The sequence below is a fragment of the Malania oleifera genome, chromosome 6 (assembly GCF_029873635.1).
Source record: "Malania oleifera isolate guangnan ecotype guangnan chromosome 6, ASM2987363v1, whole genome shotgun sequence".
Classification (NCBI taxonomy): Eukaryota; Viridiplantae; Streptophyta; class Magnoliopsida; order Santalales; family Ximeniaceae; genus Malania; species Malania oleifera.
This window is the reverse complement of record NC_080422.1, coordinates 54,905,252-54,925,493: the sequence shown is the minus strand read 5'-3', so window position 1 is coordinate 54,925,493 and position 20,242 is coordinate 54,905,252. Positions and strand designations below refer to the sequence as shown.

At 36.4% G+C, this 20,242-nt stretch overlaps 1 protein-coding gene across 1 annotated transcript in view; it reads left to right on the top strand.

The window, feature by feature from the left end:
* The window catches only part of LOC131157131 (dehydrogenase/reductase SDR family member FEY-like), a 53,596-nt gene extending 33,736 nt beyond the window's left edge, over positions 1–19,860 (top strand). The window contains exons 7-8 of the mRNA XM_058111041.1: positions 4,566–4,638; positions 19,042–19,860. Of these exons, the coding sequence (XP_057967024.1) occupies positions 4,566–4,638; positions 19,042–19,304 (336 nt within the window). The 3' untranslated portion in view covers positions 19,305–19,860. The remainder of the gene's footprint in view (positions 1–4,565; positions 4,639–19,041) is intronic.
* Positions 19,861–20,242: the final 382 nt, after the last annotated feature.

The window sequence follows — 20,242 nt, the reverse complement described above, 5'->3', positions numbered from 1 at the left end:
TTTTGAATAGGATGGTAAATAGGCCGGTGGAAAGGGGTTTGGTTAGAGGTCTAGAAGTGGGGAGAGGGGGTGCTGGTTTTGCATCTCCAGTTCGCTGATGACACCATTTTCTTTGTAGAAGATCACAGTCTCTCTTTTAGGTGTGTTTTGGGTATTCTTCATGTTTTCGAGTGGGTGTCGAGGCTCAAAATCAATATGGGGAAGAGTGGTTAAGTGGCTGTGAATGTGCCAGTCGAGTGTGTTATGGAGTGGGCTAATGAAGTGGGATGTGGTATTTTGGATTGGCCTTTGACATACTTAGGTGTCCTTTTGGAACCCGGCAGTGGAAAAGATGGCGAAGAGATAAGATGGTTGGAAGGGAGTCCCATTTTCTCTTGGGGGTAGAATTACTAAGATTCAGACTTGTCATGCTAGCATCCTGTTATATTTCTTGTCTATCTTCAAGATTCAAATAGGGATTGTTGGCAAGCTTGAGTGGATCATAAGAGACCGTTGGGGGGAGTCATAGGGACCATATAATGAGTTGGAATGACATTTGTGGATCTAAAAAGGAGGGTAGTTGGGTCTTGGCAAGTTGGTGTTTAAAAATACCACTTTCCTAGCTAAATGGCTATGGCGTTTCCCTTTAGAAGAATCGTTGGGCTGGCATAAAGTAATAATAAGTAAGTTTGGGTTGGATGAGAACAGGTGGGATACCAATGCTAATTTAAGATCCTCTTCCTCGAACTTCACATCAACTCGCCCCAGATCACTAATGATCTAATTTAATGTGTTGATGTGCCGAGTCAAGTTCAAACCCTCTGCCATCTTAAGCCAATATAAATTTTGCTTAAGATACAACTTGTTCGTCAATGACTTGGACATGTACCGGCGCTCCAGTTTCAGCCAAACCGCTGTTGGCGATTCCTCATCCATGACGTGATACAACACATCATCAGCCAAACATAACCTGATAGTGGAAATAGATCTCGCTTCCAGCTGCTTCCAACTTGCGTCGTCCATGCCTTCCGGCTTCTTTCCATATAGACCCTTCACCATCCCTTGCTGCACTAGCAAGTCCTTCACCCTCCTCTGCCAAAGCCCGAAATTCCCCGTTCCATCGAACTTACCAACCTCAAACTTTGCAGAATGAATCCCAGTCATTGCGAACCAATAGCTCTGATACCAATTGTTGTGCAAACAATTAGTGCTCTGATACCAATTGTTGATGCCGAGTGTGCGCAGCGGAAGACCTCACACGAACTCCCTAAACAATCAATGGAACAAGCAAGGCAAGCAGTCGATGATGAACTATACTAAACAAGCAATCACTCAACAATGAGAATAAACAAAAGCGACAATGAAAGACAGAAGAATTTATGTGGTTCAGCAATTTGCCAATGTTCATGGGAGCAGCGGCTGTTTTTCGCTATCACAATGAAGCTTACAAAGATAATCAAACTAGGGTTTACATAATGATGATTAAATACTAATCTAATGCGTACAAAAAACTTCTACTTAATCTAAAACACTTCTGTAGCGATCCCCTGGAGGAAATTCCTCCACAGACTCCCAATCTACTGATCTTCGATTTGAAAATCTGTGACGTCCGTGAGCGAAACTGTTGACAGTTTAGGCTAAACTGTCGACGGTTAGAAGCCGAGAAGAACACCCTGCAGCACTGCCTAAAACCGTCGACGGTTACACCCCAAACCGTCGACGGTTTGCCCTCAATCTTGCATCCTGCAAACCTCTCATTGTTCCCTGCTTCACGATGCTTTCCACCGGTGCATGCGTTCCACTGAAAATATGAGCCACATCCCTAACATTGAACAATACCTGGAATGATCTCTGGAGTGCACTCAGCTGTAATCATGCAGAACAAGTAAACTAACATCCATCCATAAACTCCTTTTGCTTCACGATGATACAAAAGCGAGTCCTGATAGTGTTTTAACTTACTGCTAAGCTCTGCCATTTCACTCATGTTCTATTCTTGAGCCATGATCAATTTCTTGTTTACTTTTACTGGTGTTAGGATCCTGAATATCTCATTTTCTCCATCATTTCAATGAAAAAAAATTGTGATTTTAGTTATTATTTCATGCCTTCTATTTGCAGCAGTTGTCGATTTTCCATACTGTAGAGTTTTGGTGTAATACGATGAAGTGTTGCGGGCAAGTGATCAAGCTTGAAGCAGAAAGCCTATAGGTGAAAGAGATGAATGGATTAGAAGGTTGTATGGCACAGCTCAGCAAGAATGGATTGGAGATTGGTGAAATCTCAGGCACCACTCCACTTATGGTCTTGCAAATGTTGATCTGAGGTTCTCACCTACTTCGCTAGTATGTGATTTGGATGGATAAGCATGAGAATGTTGAATACAAAGAGAAGCTTTGCTGTTGGGAAGTCATCAATGTTGCTGGATTGCTTTTCTCTAACAAATTTTACTTTGGAGAACCTATCAGGTCTAAGTTGGTTGACTTTTGGAGGGAATTCTTCCCTCCCTGAGTTTCTAGTTCTACTGAGCCTGCTCCCTGCACCCAAAACCTTTTCCAAAATCCAGCATCTGTGAATGTCGCAATGGAGAATATCCCAATATTGTTTTTTTTTTTTTTTCAAATCCAAATGGCCTCCTATAATAACAGTGATACACCTAAAACATAATGTAAGGGCGGTGGTGGAGTTGAAAATCGGATTGGGAAACCTCATATCAGCCTTTCAAATTCAATTTTAATATCAGAAGTTATCTCAAATTTTCATCCCTGCCAAGCAAGGCAACCCTCGTCTCTAGTTAGAGCTGGAGCTTATTAGTATAATTGATTGGTAAGTGCTTTTCTGGAAAAATGGCTTCTTTTCTTTTGTTGAAGTTGACTGAGGAGTAGGGAAATAGTAAAGCCATGTAACCTTGTTAGAGTTTATTTCTTCTGAGAATGGCTTCTTTATTAAATTTTTTTGATTCTTTGATGGCGTTCTTTAGGGGTACCCTTTGTTTTGTCAAGATTAATTCCTAATTATCTACATGGCACCCTTGCTTTAGTTCTGATGAGGAGGATCTCCCTAAAGCTCTGGTGATAAATTCCCCAATATTATCCTTGAGTAATGAACAGAAAATTTCTGAGTTTTGTTTGTACTGCTTTGGGGAGGTTCCTTTTACAAGTTGAACCTAGAAAAACATCTAGAGAATCTAGGTGTATAATCAACTTCGATAGAATGTGCAGTTAAGTTTCAGCAAACCCAGTTCTTTTAGTTATTTGATCTTGATACTAATGACAGTAGCATTGTTGTAATTAAGATAAGAATTTCTAGGAATTCACAAGAACTTTCTATTTGCCTCATATTTTGCATGGTTTATGTCAGCTTGGATCTGGCTGCTTAAATGTACAATATTAACAGGTTCTTGTCCAATGGGTTGAAGTTGTCAAAATAATTGTGGTCCAAAATAAGGTTTTCAATGGAACAACTGGATGATATTGTTTGGAGCTAATTGAGTGATCCATGATCTCTAGGGAGCTTTCTTGAAATAGTCTGGTTTTAAACCATGGAAGTGTTTCAAAGAAGGTATGCAGACCCTGCTTTCTATGGGAGCTTTTACAAATAATAATAATAAAAATAAATAAATAATAAAAAAAGCTCCAAACCCGATAGGGTGTGCGTTACCTTTGTTTGCAATACATAGGACTGTTTGTTTTGCCTATGCTTTCTTGCTCCATGCCTTCTGTTGTAAGATGATTATGTCCTTGCTCCGGTTTTCTGTAGGCTTGTTTTGTTCTATGTTATCTCCAATGTTTTGAATGGTGAAAGGCAGATGAGAGTCTTGATGGATGTGTGGCAAGATGAGGAATGAGATGTAAACGTAATCTCTGTAACTTTGAGATTGTAGCATTGTGCCTTTAAGTAATGAGTTGACAGTGTATCTGGTGATACGGGTTGCATTGCTGGTGGCAGGGGCTGTGTATGGCTAGAACTGCAATTGTTCTAGTTTTATAGAAATGACCTGCTAATTCTTAAATGCAGCTTTTCTTTAAGATAAAAGAAGATATAATACTTGTTCAGTTAAATTGTAAAGAGTGCTGAGTTGAGTTACTTTGTAGTTTTGAATATACTTATTCATTAGTTTCATAAATTCAGATATTGGAACAGAATTCAAACCTCACTATTCCTGTCCCCAGTTACCAGTAAAATAAATAAATAAATAAGATATGTGTTCTATCAGGTCATGTACTTCCTTACTATAAATAGTATGCACTGTTGCATAAATTGAAATAGGATTATGACTTCTGAGCTGTTTGTAGGATGGAATTATTTCTTGAAATCATGAGTCATGTTAACAAAATGAGTTGACGCTGATTGTGCAGTCACATCATTCCAATTCATGTATAATTTTGTAATTTCAAGATGTTTATATGAATGTTCTGAATACTTTTAATATTGTTCTATGAATCATGGTGTTTATATGAAAAATTTAAGGAAACAAACTGAAGATTAATATGTTAATCAGAATTCTTTGGCTTCTTCTAATCTTCAAGACATTCTGAAGTTATATCTGCAATTGTTTGGGTTTGATATGATACTGTTAAATGCAGGCGAGGGATCTTCCCAAAATTGTTCAAGCTGCTTATCATCTAATACCATATTTTATTCTTAGTGCTCAAGAAGGTGAGGTTTTTAGGGGTTGTTATTTCAATTTTTTACTTAAACTGCTTTCTCAGTTATATTGGTTGATAATGGAAAACAAATAAAAATTACCTCAATAATGCATGTTGAGAAGGAGTCAACTTTTCTGTAGACTGTTTACTTTATGGATAGATGTTCACTCTTTTGAGGAATTATTGCTTTCTATGTGTTCATTATGAATCAGGGCTTTTAGACTTAAAATAACCTTGCGAATTGCATAGACTTAGTCTTTCAGTCTGTTTTTTCTTCTCTTTTTCTCTACTTTCACCTCATCAAACTCTGGAAAATCAGTCAGAGCAGCATCCTTGTGCAAGAAGGTAATGAGGTTCCTGATGTCAATGTCCATGCTGACGATTTTATGGAGAGTTGACCTTTTGTCGTTGGCCTATTTGTTTCTTGTACTAGGCTTTAGTTAATTTACGGTGTTCATTACGATAGTTTGTGCTTTTCATTAGAGAGAGGGGGGAGGGGGAGAGAAAAAAAATTCACTTGTGCTGATATGACTCTTAAGCAAGTTGTTCTCTGTATTGCAGAAATTAGTCATCTGCAGTTCATCATATGGATGGACAAATGCATTTCTTTAGAATCAAGACATCTATCTTGTGTGACCATCTTGCTTATATCTCAACTAGTTTGGTTGTGAGTTGTAAACTCTTTGTGATAAAACCAAATAAGGTTGGCATTTCTTAAAGAGGACCAGCACTAGATGACAGCTCATTGTGAAATTAACCCTCTGAAGTTTCTTATGATTTTTAAAGCTCCCAAAGTTTTCCGCCAGTTGCCTTTCTATTATAATCATGTTCCTGCAATACCACTAAAGTTGTGGATATGCTGGATCTTATTCTGCCATTGTTTTAGAACTCTGCAGACTGGCCAGCCCAAACAGATTTGACTGGAACTAGTCACCACATGAGCCCAGTTAGTCCCTAAAACCATGAAATGAAGAGGACTAGAGTTGAACCAGTTGTCCCAAACTAAGCTGGTCTGAACTGGTTGCATCTGGTGCTCACATTTCATTGTTGTGTTTCATATTTTGGTGTGTTTATGTGTATTTGTTGGGTTTGGGGGCCTGCCCTTCTTTCTCTTCTGGACTAAGTGTTTCTCTGTCACAAGTATTTTTTTGATGGGATGATGATGGACATTGTCCTGGGAGTTGAACTAAATTTTAGGCATGGGCACTCTTCATGGCACTGTAGCTCGATGCTGTAGTGTGGTACTGTTCACAGTAGTTGCAACTGTGCAGTACTACTGGTCATTGAAAATTTTTTCAATTATTTTTCTGTGGATCCTATTTGAGGGGCATTTCGGGTCTTTGATTTATTTTGGGCCCCCCCTTTTTATTTTATCTCATGGTCAATTTTTCTTTATTTCGACAGTGAAGATTAATTATTGTTCAGACTAACCTAGCATGATTCCTGTATAAACTTTGTATTGATTTACTCTGCAGCTTTGAATGAAGAATTATTAGTAACATTGCTGCAAATTGATTTCTATAAACCCTAGAAAATGTGAGGCTTTCTTCTCCCTAGGAGTGATTCGTAGAACTTATTAGTGTGAGGCTCAAAGGTATATGCTTCATTATTCTTACTATTTCAAGTAATTGGATTCAAGTTATATATTTCAATCCCTTACTTTCTACTCCTAATTTTTTGTATTCCCCATTTCCTTAACAAACCCTTACCCCAATTGTTTCAATCTTATTATCCTTGTCCGGGTAATAAAAAGGTGAGGATTGCAGATGGGAGTCTTTCATCCATTGCAGGAGCAGGTTCAATTATAATTTTTGGGGAAATATAATTAAAATCTGTCCATCATGTTCCTAAACTTACTTGCAATCTTCTGTTTGTTAGTAGATTATCCCGTGATTTTAATTGTCGTATTCATATTCTTTGATTCTCACTGTGAATTTTAGAACCAGAACTCAAGGGCAATGATTGGCAGTGCTAGGTGATCGATGGCCTTTATTATTTTGATGATACCCTATTTAGCAATAAACAAGCTCAGGGCTTGAGTGTTAGTACTAGTTCAATCCCTGTGCGTGATGAAATAATGCTTTGGCATCTTAGATTAGGGCATCCTACTTTTTCTACTTTAAAATATTTGTTGCCTAGTCTGCTTAAAAATTTGGATTGTCGGTCTCTTCATTGTGATGTTTGTCATTTATCAAAAAGTCATCAAGTTCCTCATAATTCAAAAGTCTACTGCGCATCAAAACCTTTTTATTTGATTTATAGTGATGTTTGGGGTCCCTCTAGGTTACTACCTTATCCAGAAAAAAATGGTTTGTGACTTTTATAGATGATCATACTCGGATTTGTTGGGTATATTTGATGAATGGAAAATCTATAGTTGAAATATTATTCAAGAATTTTTATAGTATGATTGAAAATCAATTTCAAACAAAAATAAGCATACTTCGTACGGATAATGGTACATAATATTTCAACCAAGTTTTGGGAAATTTTTTGAAAGAAAGAGGGATTCAACATCAATCCACGTGTCGTGACACCCCACAACAAAATGGTGCTGAAAGAAAAAACCGTCATTTACTTGAGGTTGCACAGACTAATGTTTTCTATGCATATTCCAAAATATTTGTGGGGGCATGCTATTCTAACTGCTTGTTACCTTATTAATAGAATGCCTACCTGTGTGCTGCAGTATATCACTCCTTCGGCATGCCTAAAAAAATCCTTTTCTGATAATATAATTTTTTATCTACCTCTAAAAGTATTTGGATGCACTGTTTTTGTTCATATTCCAGCTCATCTTAGATCTAAATGTGATCCTAGGGCTGAAGAATGTGTGTTTCTTGGATATGCTCCCAATAAGAGGGTACAAATGTTTGAATCCAAAAACAAAAAAAAATTCACATCAGTATGGATGTTGTTTTTGTTGAAAATGAGTCTTACTTTAACCAAACTTATCTTTAGGGGAAGAAAGAGAGTAGTGAAGATCAGTTTGGGCAAACTTCTATACCAATGCCTAATGTTTTCCTTGACATTGACATCCCAATACAAAACATTTGAGGAACTGAAATTTTAAATAGTGAAAAAAATGGAAATACCAATCTGCCTGTACAAAGCATAAAGGATTCACAAATAAGGGGAGAATTGCTATAGAAGAATCCCTCTTATGAGCTTCATGTTTATACTAGAGTCAGGTATTGTTCTAATACTAAGGATCATCTCACAATTTCAGAGCAGAATTAATCATCACCTCCAAAAACTGCTCATTTGGAAATCCCACGTAATCCTTTTACTACACTTCCAGTTGATCAATCTACTGACCTTGATGTACCTGTACCACACACCCCATTTCCAAATATTTATCATACCTTGATTATAAGGCCTTTACATCCAATATTTCTCACCTATTTGTTCCAAGGACCACTCAGGAAGCTATCGATCATCTACTTTGGAAGTTAGCAGTTCTTGAAGAGATGAATGCACTACGGAACAACAGTACTTGGGAAATTGTTGATTTACCAAAGGAAAATAAATTGTAGGTTGCAAGTGGGTTTTTACCATTAAATGCAAGGCTGATGGCAATATAGAGAGATATAAGGCAAGACTCGTTGCAACAGGGTTTACACAAACATACGGAATTGACTATCAAGAAACTTTTGCTCCAGTGGCCAAGATAAACTCAATTCGAGTGTTACAGTCCTTAGCTGTACATTCTTACTGGCCCTTACACCAGTTGGATGTAAAGAATGTTTTTTTAAATGGAGATCTAGAGGATGAAGTGTTTATGGAATTACCACCAGTTTTGAAGGTAATCTTGGCAAAGATAAGGTGTGTAAATTGAAAAATTCATTGTATGGGCTCAAGCAATCTCCGAGAACTTGGTTTGAATGCTTTGGGAAGGCTGTAAAGGGTCATGGTTACAGCCGAGGTCAAGCTGATCACACCATGTTTTATAAGCACTCAAGTGAAGGGAAGGTTGCTATTCTAATTGTGTATGTTGATGATATTATCTTGACAGGTAATGACAGCAACAACAAGGATCTAGAGAAATTAAAAATGTTGCTTGCTAATGAATTTGAGATTAAAGACTTGGGTGACTTGAAGTATTTTCTCGGTATGGAATTTGCAAGGTCAAAAAAAGGTATTTTTGTTTCACAAAGAAAATATGTGCTTGACTTGCTTGGAGAAACAGGTTTACTAGGGTGTAAAGCAGCCGAGACACCTATATGAAATTAAAGATGTAATCCCAAGAGGGGGGTGAATTGGGTAATTAAAAATTTCTTAGCAGAATTTCAGTTTATTTTAACCCTTTAAATTGCCAAAACCACACAATCACAATAAGCTAATCAGCGACCGTACTATACCAATCAACAATCTTGGATATAAATTTGAATGCTGAAATTATTAATCAAATTTAAACTTAAGGTATTCCAATATTCAGTTCTGAATTTCAGCAACAATTAACAATTTTCTCAAGGAACAAATTCAGTAAATAAATTGAGTGACTTTGATACCTATGCTTTAATCAAGCATTCAATCACAAAACTTTACCTTGGCAATTTCACACCTGAATTCAAATATTAGTTCTTATCTGATTTTTTAATCCAATCAACATAAACCAACATTCAAAATAATACCTTGATTCAACCACAATCAAACCCAATATTCAGCAAGTTCCCAATGAATTTAAAATGATACATGCAGATTATAACTTGCATGAATTAAAGAGATAGGGAAGAAGAAGATTGAACACAAGATTTTTTACAAGGTTCTGCCAGCAGCCTACGTCCTTGCCTCAAGCAACACGCTTTGAGGATTTCCTTTTCCATTTCGTTAACTAGGTGAAGCACCCCTCTCTCCGTTCAAGGTGGAGATCCCTTTTTAACGAGAACAGTCCTCTTGCTAGGCAACAATTCAACAACCTGAACCGTCAATAACAAAACCAGCAATACTTTTTTGTTTGTACAATAAAAATACTCTTCAATAGAGCAGAATTTGTACACGTTAGAGCACAATATACTTCAATAAATCAATGAAGAGATGATGCTCATGAAGATATTAACAATATTCTGATTGTAGAGTGTGGATTTCAGAAAATTAAATCAGAATTTCACTAGGTTTTCAGCAAGAACTCACAGCAACCTTTTCAGAAAGAATTTCAGTAGTATAACACGAATTTAGAATTGTATGTGAGTATTGGTTACCCTAATTTGCGAAAAAGATTCACTTTATATAGAGTAGAGACAATAGTTACTGTTTTCCCCTAGTTTGCATCAAGTTTGGAAACCCAATCATTTAAATTTAGAAACAAAATTCGCGCTGTTTGAAGTTTAAAACATTGACATCAGTCACATGATCCATAGGGTCAGTCGCCTGAGCTTAATTAAAATAGCGCATAAGAATTGTCGGCAGCAGGTTAGTCGCTTGACCCCGATGGTTCAATCGCCTGATCCCATTCTGTTCTTTCATTAACAAAGTCAGTAGCATCTCAGTCGCCTGATGCAAAGTCATCAGTCGCCTAACCAGTAACTACTAAGTGTTTCTCAAACTTTAATTGCAAAACTTGTTTTTATTAACTTGGAAAACATATTTTAGACCTTATGAAAATATTTTCCATGTACTAAATTAGGTCTCTAAGTCTAGAATAAATCCTAAGAGCTTCAACTTCAATATTGAGAATAGAAGTACTTACACGAGACTTAATCAAAATAAAACCATCTAAGTTCCTAAGTCTTCATGTTATAAGGCTTTCAATAACCATCTGAGCTTTGATCAGTTCTTCACTATTCTTCATGTTCCTCATGACTTATAGTTTTAAGTCTAAGCTTCTGTAGAATCACTTGACTTCATAAACACTTGAGTCCTGGAACTTAGCTTAAAAACACATTAAGTAACGTTGATTTGTTATCATCAAAACGAGTTTAAGCCTTGTTAGGCTAACAATCTCCCCCTTTTTGATGATGACAAATAAGGATCAAAATGAGAAAGCCTTAATAAGGCTCCCCTCACAATAGTATTGCCCTTAACAAGTCATTACATGAACGTCAGCAATTTCAAAGCTTATGTCAGAATTTTAAGATAACATATAACAAACTATCATGCATTACTCCCCCTGAATGTAATGTCTCCTTTTGACACTATCCAATATTCAGTACATTCACAAGGGAAACATATTCAACATGAACATCTCATCAAACTGTATAGCATGTACCATGGAAATCTAACATGTAAACTCATGCTTATATCAAGACTATTATGCATTGACTATCAAAAACTAATCATATCATATCATTGTATCAAAACTCAACATTTCGTATCATATCATTGTATCAAAACTCAACATTTCATCTCATATCATTTTGCCCACTCACTTCTCCTAACACGACTTATCATTTTGTCGCACACTGCTCCCCTTTTTGACATCAACAAAAAGAATGAACTCAAAAAAATAACATGCAAATCATCTTAGGACCAAAAGTCAGCAATCAATTCACAAATATATGGTCCGAAATTCAGCATGCAATTCTCAAGTCAAACATCCATTAAGATGTCCAATCTAGATATTCAATAACCAACATGCAAATAATATTCAAGAAGATCCAAAATCAGCATGCAATACAAAATATCTAAATTAAACAGTAAGAGGAAGTAGCAAAATTGTCAAGAGCTATAGCAAAAGCAAATATTACAATCCGATTGTTTGTAATAAAAGAGATTAAGAAATTAAGGTCTAGTCTTCAGCATTGTCATCACCACCATCGGATTTAGTACCCTCCTCCTCATCATCATCATCATCACCTCCCGAGCTTGTCTCCATGGGAGCCTTCCCTCGCGAAGAAGAAGAGCCACCCATATAGCTCTCAAGGCGTTTGAGCCTCTGATCAAATGCGGTGAAGCTGGACTGAAGTGCTCCAAAACATGTATTCATTTCACCACGAAATGCACTTAACTGTGAATACATGTGCTGACGATAATCTACAAATCACGAAGGAGCATCGGTTGCTTGTGGTACATCTTGTTGTGGTTCTGGAGCCTGTTGCTGAGCAGCCTGAAATCCTGCATCAGCTCTACGTGCCCTACCACCCTTAGGCAACCATCCATGTTCCTGATACTTTTCATGTCCCATTTGCTTAATAGTAGTAGATGAAAAATAATCATAATGGGTTTCTTTAATGAACAAGGTGGATGGGGTAGTGAATCCTAGATGTTCAAAGATTAGGGTTAAAATTCCTTCATAAGGAAGATTTTCCCTTGCTTCTTCTCTTGATATCATCCATTTCAGAATCAAGCTAGGCAAATCAAGGTGTTTTCCCTTATACAAGCACTATATTACGAAACAATCTAAGTAGGATAGATGGTCACAAGACCCTACTCTAGGCAAGATATTATAGGTAATGAGACTTTGTATTATCCTAGTTTTTAGATTTAGTTGCCTGTATAGCGGAGGTTGACCAAAATAAACAGGTTCTTCGGTCATTATAATCGGTAAAAATTCCTCAGGAGTGAAATCTTGAGCCATAATCCAAGATTGTCCAAGTTGTGGACATTCAAACTCTCCTTCTTGGATTCTAAGTCTAATGGCCAGTGTTTGAGGAGTTAAAGCAAATGTCTTTTTCATGACCGTTGTGGAATACACATTATCCCCTTTTGTCATGTTTGCATAGAATAGCCTAACTAAATTTGGATAAACGCCCCTAGCTTGATATGTGATCAATCTTTCCCAACCCAAAGCATCAAACATGGGCAAGAAATCAGGAAAACCCTCTCTTATAAGGGAAACATCTAAAATCTTACCGAGAATGGGTTCGGTAGATTGGATATGTTCACGATACATTCTTCTAGCTTGTGGAGTGGCCAACCACTTTTCAATGTCTGGGGTATCATCGTTCCGTGAAGTGGAGCCTCAGTTAGCCTGTTGCTTGGTCTTTGGCATGGTTCTTGAAGAAGATGTTCGGTAGAGTCTTCTAAAATGATAGTAGGAAGAAAGATGGGGAGGTAATTTGAAGATTAAACGGAGAAATCTTCGTGGGAGAGCACTTGGAAGTGAAGGAGAAGACTTTGGGAGAGGAGAAGAAGAGGGTCAGTAGGCTGAGGTTCAAAAAAGTTAGGGTTTTTACAAACATTTAAAACCAAGCCTTAGTCCCACTAAGTGGGGTCGGCCATTTGAATCCTTTTTCACCAATTTATGTGATCATAGACCATTTCTTTTGATAGATTCAAGGATATTAAATCCTTACTCACTATCTCCTCTCAAGTTATTTTAGGTCTACCCTACCCCTTCTTCTGCCCCCCACAGTAACTAAGTCACTCTTCCTCACAAGTGCACTATAAGGCCTACGTTGCAAGTGTCCATACCATCTGAGTCGTCCCTCCTTTATCTTATCTTCTATAGGAGTTACCCCTAACTTACCACGAATATGTTCATTCCTTAATTTATCTTTCAATATTATACCACTCATCCATCTAAGCATTCTCATCTCGGCAATTTTTACATTTTGGATATTATATTTCTTCGTTGCCCAACATTCCGATCCATATAGCATAGCTGGTCTTATAGCTGTCCTATAAAACTTCCCTTTCAATTTTAAGGGTATTCTACGATCACATAGCACACTTGAAGCACTTCTCTATTTTAACCAACCTGCTTTAACTCTATGCATTACATCATCTTCAATTTCTCCTTCAGCTTGCATAATAGATATTCTTTCTCTTGAATGGACATTCAAATTTTATGTGTCCCTTCTCCTTACATAAGAAACACGTAGTGTGTTCATATGCATTTGTTGAAGTTGTGCTTGCATAATTTTTTGAAGCTTTTACAAAGTACCTCATGTAGAGGTTCTTTTTCTTCTTGTTTTCAACTCCATTGAATCCTATGCCTTCCTTATCCAAAAACATTCTTTGTGATCCAACTAGTTTCTCAAAGTTCTCCTTTCCTCTAGTAAAATTGTAGATGATTGTAGTTTGATCCTCAATTTTACTTTCAAGACATAGTATTTCTGAATCTTTTATTCCTTTACAGTTAGCTTGCAGCTTTACTAGTTCTTTAGCCATCTGGTTTATTTTATTTTCAAGTTCATTAATAACTAGGTCCTTTTCTTTTTCAGCCGATTTACATGACTCTAGTTGGTTCATTAACATTTCATTTCCTCCTTTAAGTGTGATGTTTCTCTTGGACACTTTTATGAACCTCTTATGCAGTGAAAATAATTCAGCTTGAATTTCATCATACGAAGGCATGCTCTCACACGAGTCATTACAAGATTCATCACTAGATTCTACAGGTGAGTTTGAATAAGAGTTTACCTCATCATCTCTTGCCATGAAGCACAAGTTAGCTATTTCTTGATCACTTGATTCACTTTCTGAGCTACTTGAGCTGGAGTCATCCCAAGTCGTTGCTTTCATTGCTTTATTTTTCTTCTTCTTGGCATCTTACTTAAGCTTTGGACAATCAAGCTTTTTATGTCCTTCCTCCTTACAATTATAGCAAGTCAGGGGTTCTTTCTTTGTTTCTTTCTTGCTTGTTTCACCTTTGTCTGTTTTTGATCCGCTGAATTTTCTAGCAAATCTTTTGTTCTTTTTGAAGAATTTGCCTAGTCGTCTAGTGAATAGGGCTAAATCATCATCATCCAACTCATTGTCCTCTTCCTTACTTGAGCTTTCCTTTGAAGCTTTAAGAGCTATTGATTTCTTTTGTTTACTGACTTCAGCAGTTATTTCATTCATTACCATCTCATATGTGAGAAGCGATCCTATAAGTTCATCTAGGGAAATATTCTTCAAGTTTTTTCCCTCAGTTATGGCAGTGGCCTTAAGTTCCCAAATGGGAGGAAGTCCTCTAAGGATTTTCCTAATCGTCTCGTATGTAGTGTAGTTCTTTCCTAGTGCATTAAGAGAGTTAATTATGTGTGTGAACCTAATATACATACTAGTTATGGACTCCTCAGGGTTCATCCTAAAAGCCTCATACTCGCCGGTGAGCATGTCAATCCTACTATCCCTAACATCTACGGTTCCCTCATAGGTGACTTCTAACTTGTCCCAAATTTCCTTAGCAGATTTGCATCCCATAATCCTATTGAACTCATCAGCATCTAGTACACAATGCATTCATTCACCGGAATTAATTTGCAGCAGCTTCGTATCTATGTCATTCAAATCAATTTCTTCTTTAGGGATTTCCTTATTATCTACATTCTTAGTGGGAATAAAGTCACCATGGGTAACTACTTTCCAGACCTTCCAATCCATAGTTTGCAAGAATATCCTCATTCGTTGTTTCTAGAAGGTATAGTTTACACTGCAGAAAATAGGAGGTCTAGATGAAGATTGATCTTCACCAAAAGGAGATACACTTATGTGTGCCATAAGGATCTTTGTGTAGCTACTTGTTAGGATTTACTATGACCTACGCTCTGATACCAATTGAAATTAAAGATGTAATCCCAAGAGGGGGGTGAATTGGGTACTAAAAAATTTCTTAACGGAATTTCAGTTTATTTTAACCCTTTAAATTGCCACAACCACACAATCACAATAAGCTAATCAGCGACCGTACTATACCAATCAACAATCCTAGATATAAATATGATTGCTGAAATTATTAATCAAATTTAAACTTCAGGTATTCCAATATTTAGTTCTGAATTTCAGCAACAATTAACAATTTTCTCAAGGCACAAAATTTTGATACCTGTGCTTCAATCAAGCATTCAATCACAAAACTTTACCTCAGCAATTTCACACCTGAATTCAGACATTAGTTCTTATATGATTTTTTAATCCAATCAACATAAACCAACATTCAAAATAATACCTTGATTCAATCACAATCAAAACCCAATATTTAGCAAGTTTCCAATGAATTTAAAATCATACACGCAGATTGTAACTTGCAAGAATTAAAGAGATAGGAAAGAAGAAGATCGAACATAAGATTTAGGTTCAGCCAGCAGCCTACGTCCTTGCCTAAAGCAACACACTTTGAGGATTTCCTTTCCCACTTTGTTAACCAGGTGAAGCACCCCTCTCTCCGTTCAAGGTGGAGATCTCTCTCTAAGGAGAACAATCCTCTCGCCAGGCAACGATTCAACAACCTGAACCGTCAATAACAAAACCAGCAATAGAAGTTTGTTTGTACAATAAAAATACTCTTCAACAGAGCAAAATTTGTACATGATAGAGCACAATATACTTAAATAAATCAATAAAGAGATAAAGCTCACGAAGATACTAACAATATTTTGATTTTAGAGTGTAGATTTCAGAAAATCAAATCAGAATTTCACTAGGATTTCAGCAAGAACTCATAACAGCCTTTTCAGAAAGAATTTCAGTAGTATAACACGAATTTAGAATTGTATGTGAGTATCGGTTATCCTAATTTGCAAGAAGATTCACTTTATATAGAGTAGAGACAATAGTTACTGTTTTCCCCAAGTTTGCTTCAAGTTTGGAAAGCCAATTGTTCAAATTTAGAAACAAAATTTGCGCTGTTAGAAGTTTAAAACATTGACATCAGTCGCCTGATCCATAGGGTCAGTCGCCTGAGCTTAATTAAAATAGCGCATAAGAACAGTCAGTAGCAGGTCAGTCGCCTGATCCCATTCTGTTCTTTCATTAACAAAGTCAGTAGCATATTAGTCGTCTGACCACTAACTACTTAGTGTTTTTCAAACTTTAATTGCAAAACTTGTTTTTATTAACTTGGAAAACATATTTTAGACCTTATGAAAATATTTTCCATGTACTAAATCAGGTCTCTAAGTCCAGAATAAATTGTAAGAGGTTCAAGTTCAATATTGAGAATAGAAGTACTTACATGAGGCTTAAATCGAAATAAAACCATCTAAGTTCCTAAGTCTTCATGTTGTAAGGCTTTCAATAACCATTTGAGCTTTGATCAATTCTTCATTATTCTTCATGTTCCTCATGGCTTGTAGCTTTAAGTCTAAGTTTCAACAAACTTCTTCAAGTAGAATCACTTGACTTCATAAACACTTGGGTCGTGAAACTTTACTTCAAAACACATTAAGTAACATTGATATGTTATTATCAAAACGAGATTTAGCCTTGTTAGCCCAACACTATAGAGCCTAATCTTAAACTACAACCTACCAAGCCTGAAGAAGTAACCAAAAGAGACCAGTACCAACGATTGATTGGAAGGCTACTTTATCTATCACATACATGTCCTGACATACCCTTTACTGTTAGTATGGTAAGCCAATTCATGCACTCACTAGGGCTTGATCACTTTGATGCAGTATATAGAATCCTTGAGATATTTAAAGGGACTCCAAGAAAGGTCTATTGTTTGAAGACCATAAACATCTACAAGTTGATGTATACACTAATGCAGATTGGGCTAAAAGTATAACTGATAGGAGATCAACTTTTGGTTTTTATGCCTTTGTTGGTGGAAATTTGGTTACATGGCGAAACAAAAAACAAAATGTGGTAGCTAGGAGTAGTGCAGAGGCAGAATTTAGAGCAGTTGATCATGGAATTTGTGAAGTGTCGTGGATTAAAAAATTATTGGAAGAATTGAAAGTCACTAATCCACTACCTATGAGACTCTATTGCGATAACAAATTTGTCATAGCCATTTCTCACAATCCAGTGCTTCATGATAGAACAAAACATGTTGAGGTCGACAAGCATTTTATAAAGGAGAAGGTGGATAGTGGACTGATTTGTTTACACTATCTCTACTATTGAACAAGTAGCAGATACACTTACAAAAGGACTACCAAAGAAGCAATTCGAAAATTTGATTGGCAAGCTGGCTATGGAAGACATCTTCAAACAAGCTTGAGGGGGATTGTTGGAAAGTTTCCAAATTTATCCAGTCAACTCTCCTTGATTATAGGAAAATTTCTGTAATTATGTAACTATTCTTAGGAGATATTCTAGGAGATTTGTTAGCAATTGTCATTCTTTTCTTTTGTTATTCTTTCCTTTTAGATTATCCTTGTAGTCTCTATAAGACATTCAGATTGTACCTTATTTTAAAATAATAAGAAATACCATTTCAATTCTTCTCCACTTCTAGACATGGTATGGGTGCAAGTACAGGGTACACTAGCTAGCTAGGTAAGAGCCATGTGGGTAGGCTTACTGAACCACTGGATTTCCTATTATGGGTCTTGGCACATTTTGACGTATTACTTGGATCACTTAATATTCAAGGTGGTATACACAAGATTTATCTATCACTATGCTTGGAATGATGTTGAAATGGGATTCAACTAAATTAATTTCAATTCAATTCATTTAGAAATCTAATCATTCTTACATGGGGTAAATAGAATTCTAAGTGAATCCTATTGAATTCTGTTACTTGTTTATCCTATTTTATCCCATAACATTTAAAAAAGATTTACAATTTGGGGCAATAAAGATATTTCATTTCCAATTCTCACATTTGATTTGACCAATTTTAGTCAGCCTATTTATTTCTTTTTTAGAATTATGATTCTAGTTAAATCTCTTTCTTCACACACTAAGCACTAGATATAATCAATGAAAAGAATTATAAATGACAAGAGGACTGCATGCATTTCTGACTGTCCTCCAGAGAGCTGCCAACACTCAGTTTTAACCATGGAAATTCTTCACGATGGACTTCAGAGGTTGTATTCTTCATCCATTGATGGTTGAAAAAATTTAGAGAAGAAGATTGAACTTGGAAGTAACAAATGAAGACAACAACCTCTGAAGAGAACATTTTTTTTATGGTTGTACATTTTGCAAAACCTAAATCTTCGCATTTTCTTTCTCTAGTTCTAGCAAGTCTATAAATGTCTTTTTCTCCTTCTTTTGTATCTAGCTAGTATATAAAGTATCATAAGCTTTGTGTTTAACTTCATTGATAGTCTTTTTTGTATTTTTTTTCTTGCTTTATTTTTTCCAAGATTTTCTATATTTCTACAATTTTGTCGTATCTTATACCAATTTCTTTTTGTCTTAACGGCTTTATGGACTTCTTGATCTTACCACCCACTTTTTTTAGTCCTCAAGTATCTCCCTTTCGCTATCCTTACAATAGAATTCACTATTTTATTCCAAACTGTATTCAGAGCGTTCACATTTTTTCTTGCTGGGCGGGGGGAGGTAAATGATGTCACCAACTGAATGGTGAAAAAAAATAGATCTTTATATGCATAATTTGCCAGCCTCTTCTAGTTACCCTGTTCCCTCATGATTCTTCACTCCCTCTCTCTCATAACTGAATGATATTTTGATCATCCAAAACCAGAAAGCAATTTTAGAAGCTTTACTAAGAAAAATAAAACTGTTGTGCTTCTGTTGTTAAAAAAAAGAGATATTTGTTGTCATTCTCAAAAAATTGTATTAAGAAGACAAGAAATTAAAAATCTGAGCTAATAATGAAAATACACTGTCCCTGTAGGTTCTAGAAGTGCTCTTTTTGCTGCTACTGATCCTCAGGTTCCAGAGTACTGTGAGATGTTGAAAGCAGATGAATGGCCTGTCTCTGCTTTTCTCTCCCAAGACTGCCGCCCAACAAACCCTTCTGAAGAGGCACACAACGTTGAGACTTCTCTAAAAGTGTGGGAGAAGACGTTAGAGATGATAGGCCTTCCTTCAGATGCCGTGGAGAGGCTTGTTGAAGGGACAGAAGTTGAATGCCGATATGGGGCTCACCAGGAATAGGGTTTTTTTTTTCTTGTGATTTTTTTCTACATGTTAGATGCTTAACTGTGAAAAGCACATGCAGCTGACCACTTCTGCCAGGTGACTGCAAGGCTCGGGCTGTACCACTTCACTATCTACCAGTGTCCCTGATCCTCAGTTGACTGAAACTTGCTGAATCTTTGCGTTATCTTTGCTATATTATATTTTAAAATATCAAGGAGACGGTGAGCAGTTCCAAGTGGAGCTTCTTCCTGAGGGAGTTTAGAACAACAAATGTGATAATTATAACTTTACATACTGCTGCCCTTGGTTCTCAGCGATGGATGTCAGCTACAATTAAGCGAGTATTGCATTCCATGGCTGTGTTTAGCTAGAACCATGGGATTATCTTACTTTCTGCATTTAAAATTTTCTTTTTCTTTATTCCCCCCTCTTCTTTTGGGATAGGTTACATGATATCACCTATCTATAAGTTGTACAAACTCCTCTAGTTGGCTTGGGGAATGTAAATTAATATATTGTGCTAAACTCTGAAACAGGGCATCAAAGAAATCTTTATTTTGCTTTTGGATCAGAGAGTTGTGTCTGTGGCTGCCTTTGCCCGTCTCTGCCTGCCTGATAAGTTCCATGGCTGTCTTTATTTTTCTGTCCCTAAAGAATAGATGGAGGGTGTTGATGACTATGGCAATTACTATAATGTAAATGCCAAGTATGAGTTTTTTTTATTTTGCAGTCGGAAGAAAGGCTTGATCGAATTCACACGCTCTTGAATTGTGTCTGTTTGGATGGAAATAAAAACGGAAGGGGAAGTCAAGGAGGTTAATATTTATCCTCGTGGATTTAAAGGAATAATAATAATAATATTAATAATTTCATGCAAGAATTTTTATTATTTTTAAAAATAAGTAAATGTATAAAAAAAATGTTTTCATGGTAAAAATTTGATCCTTTTTTTT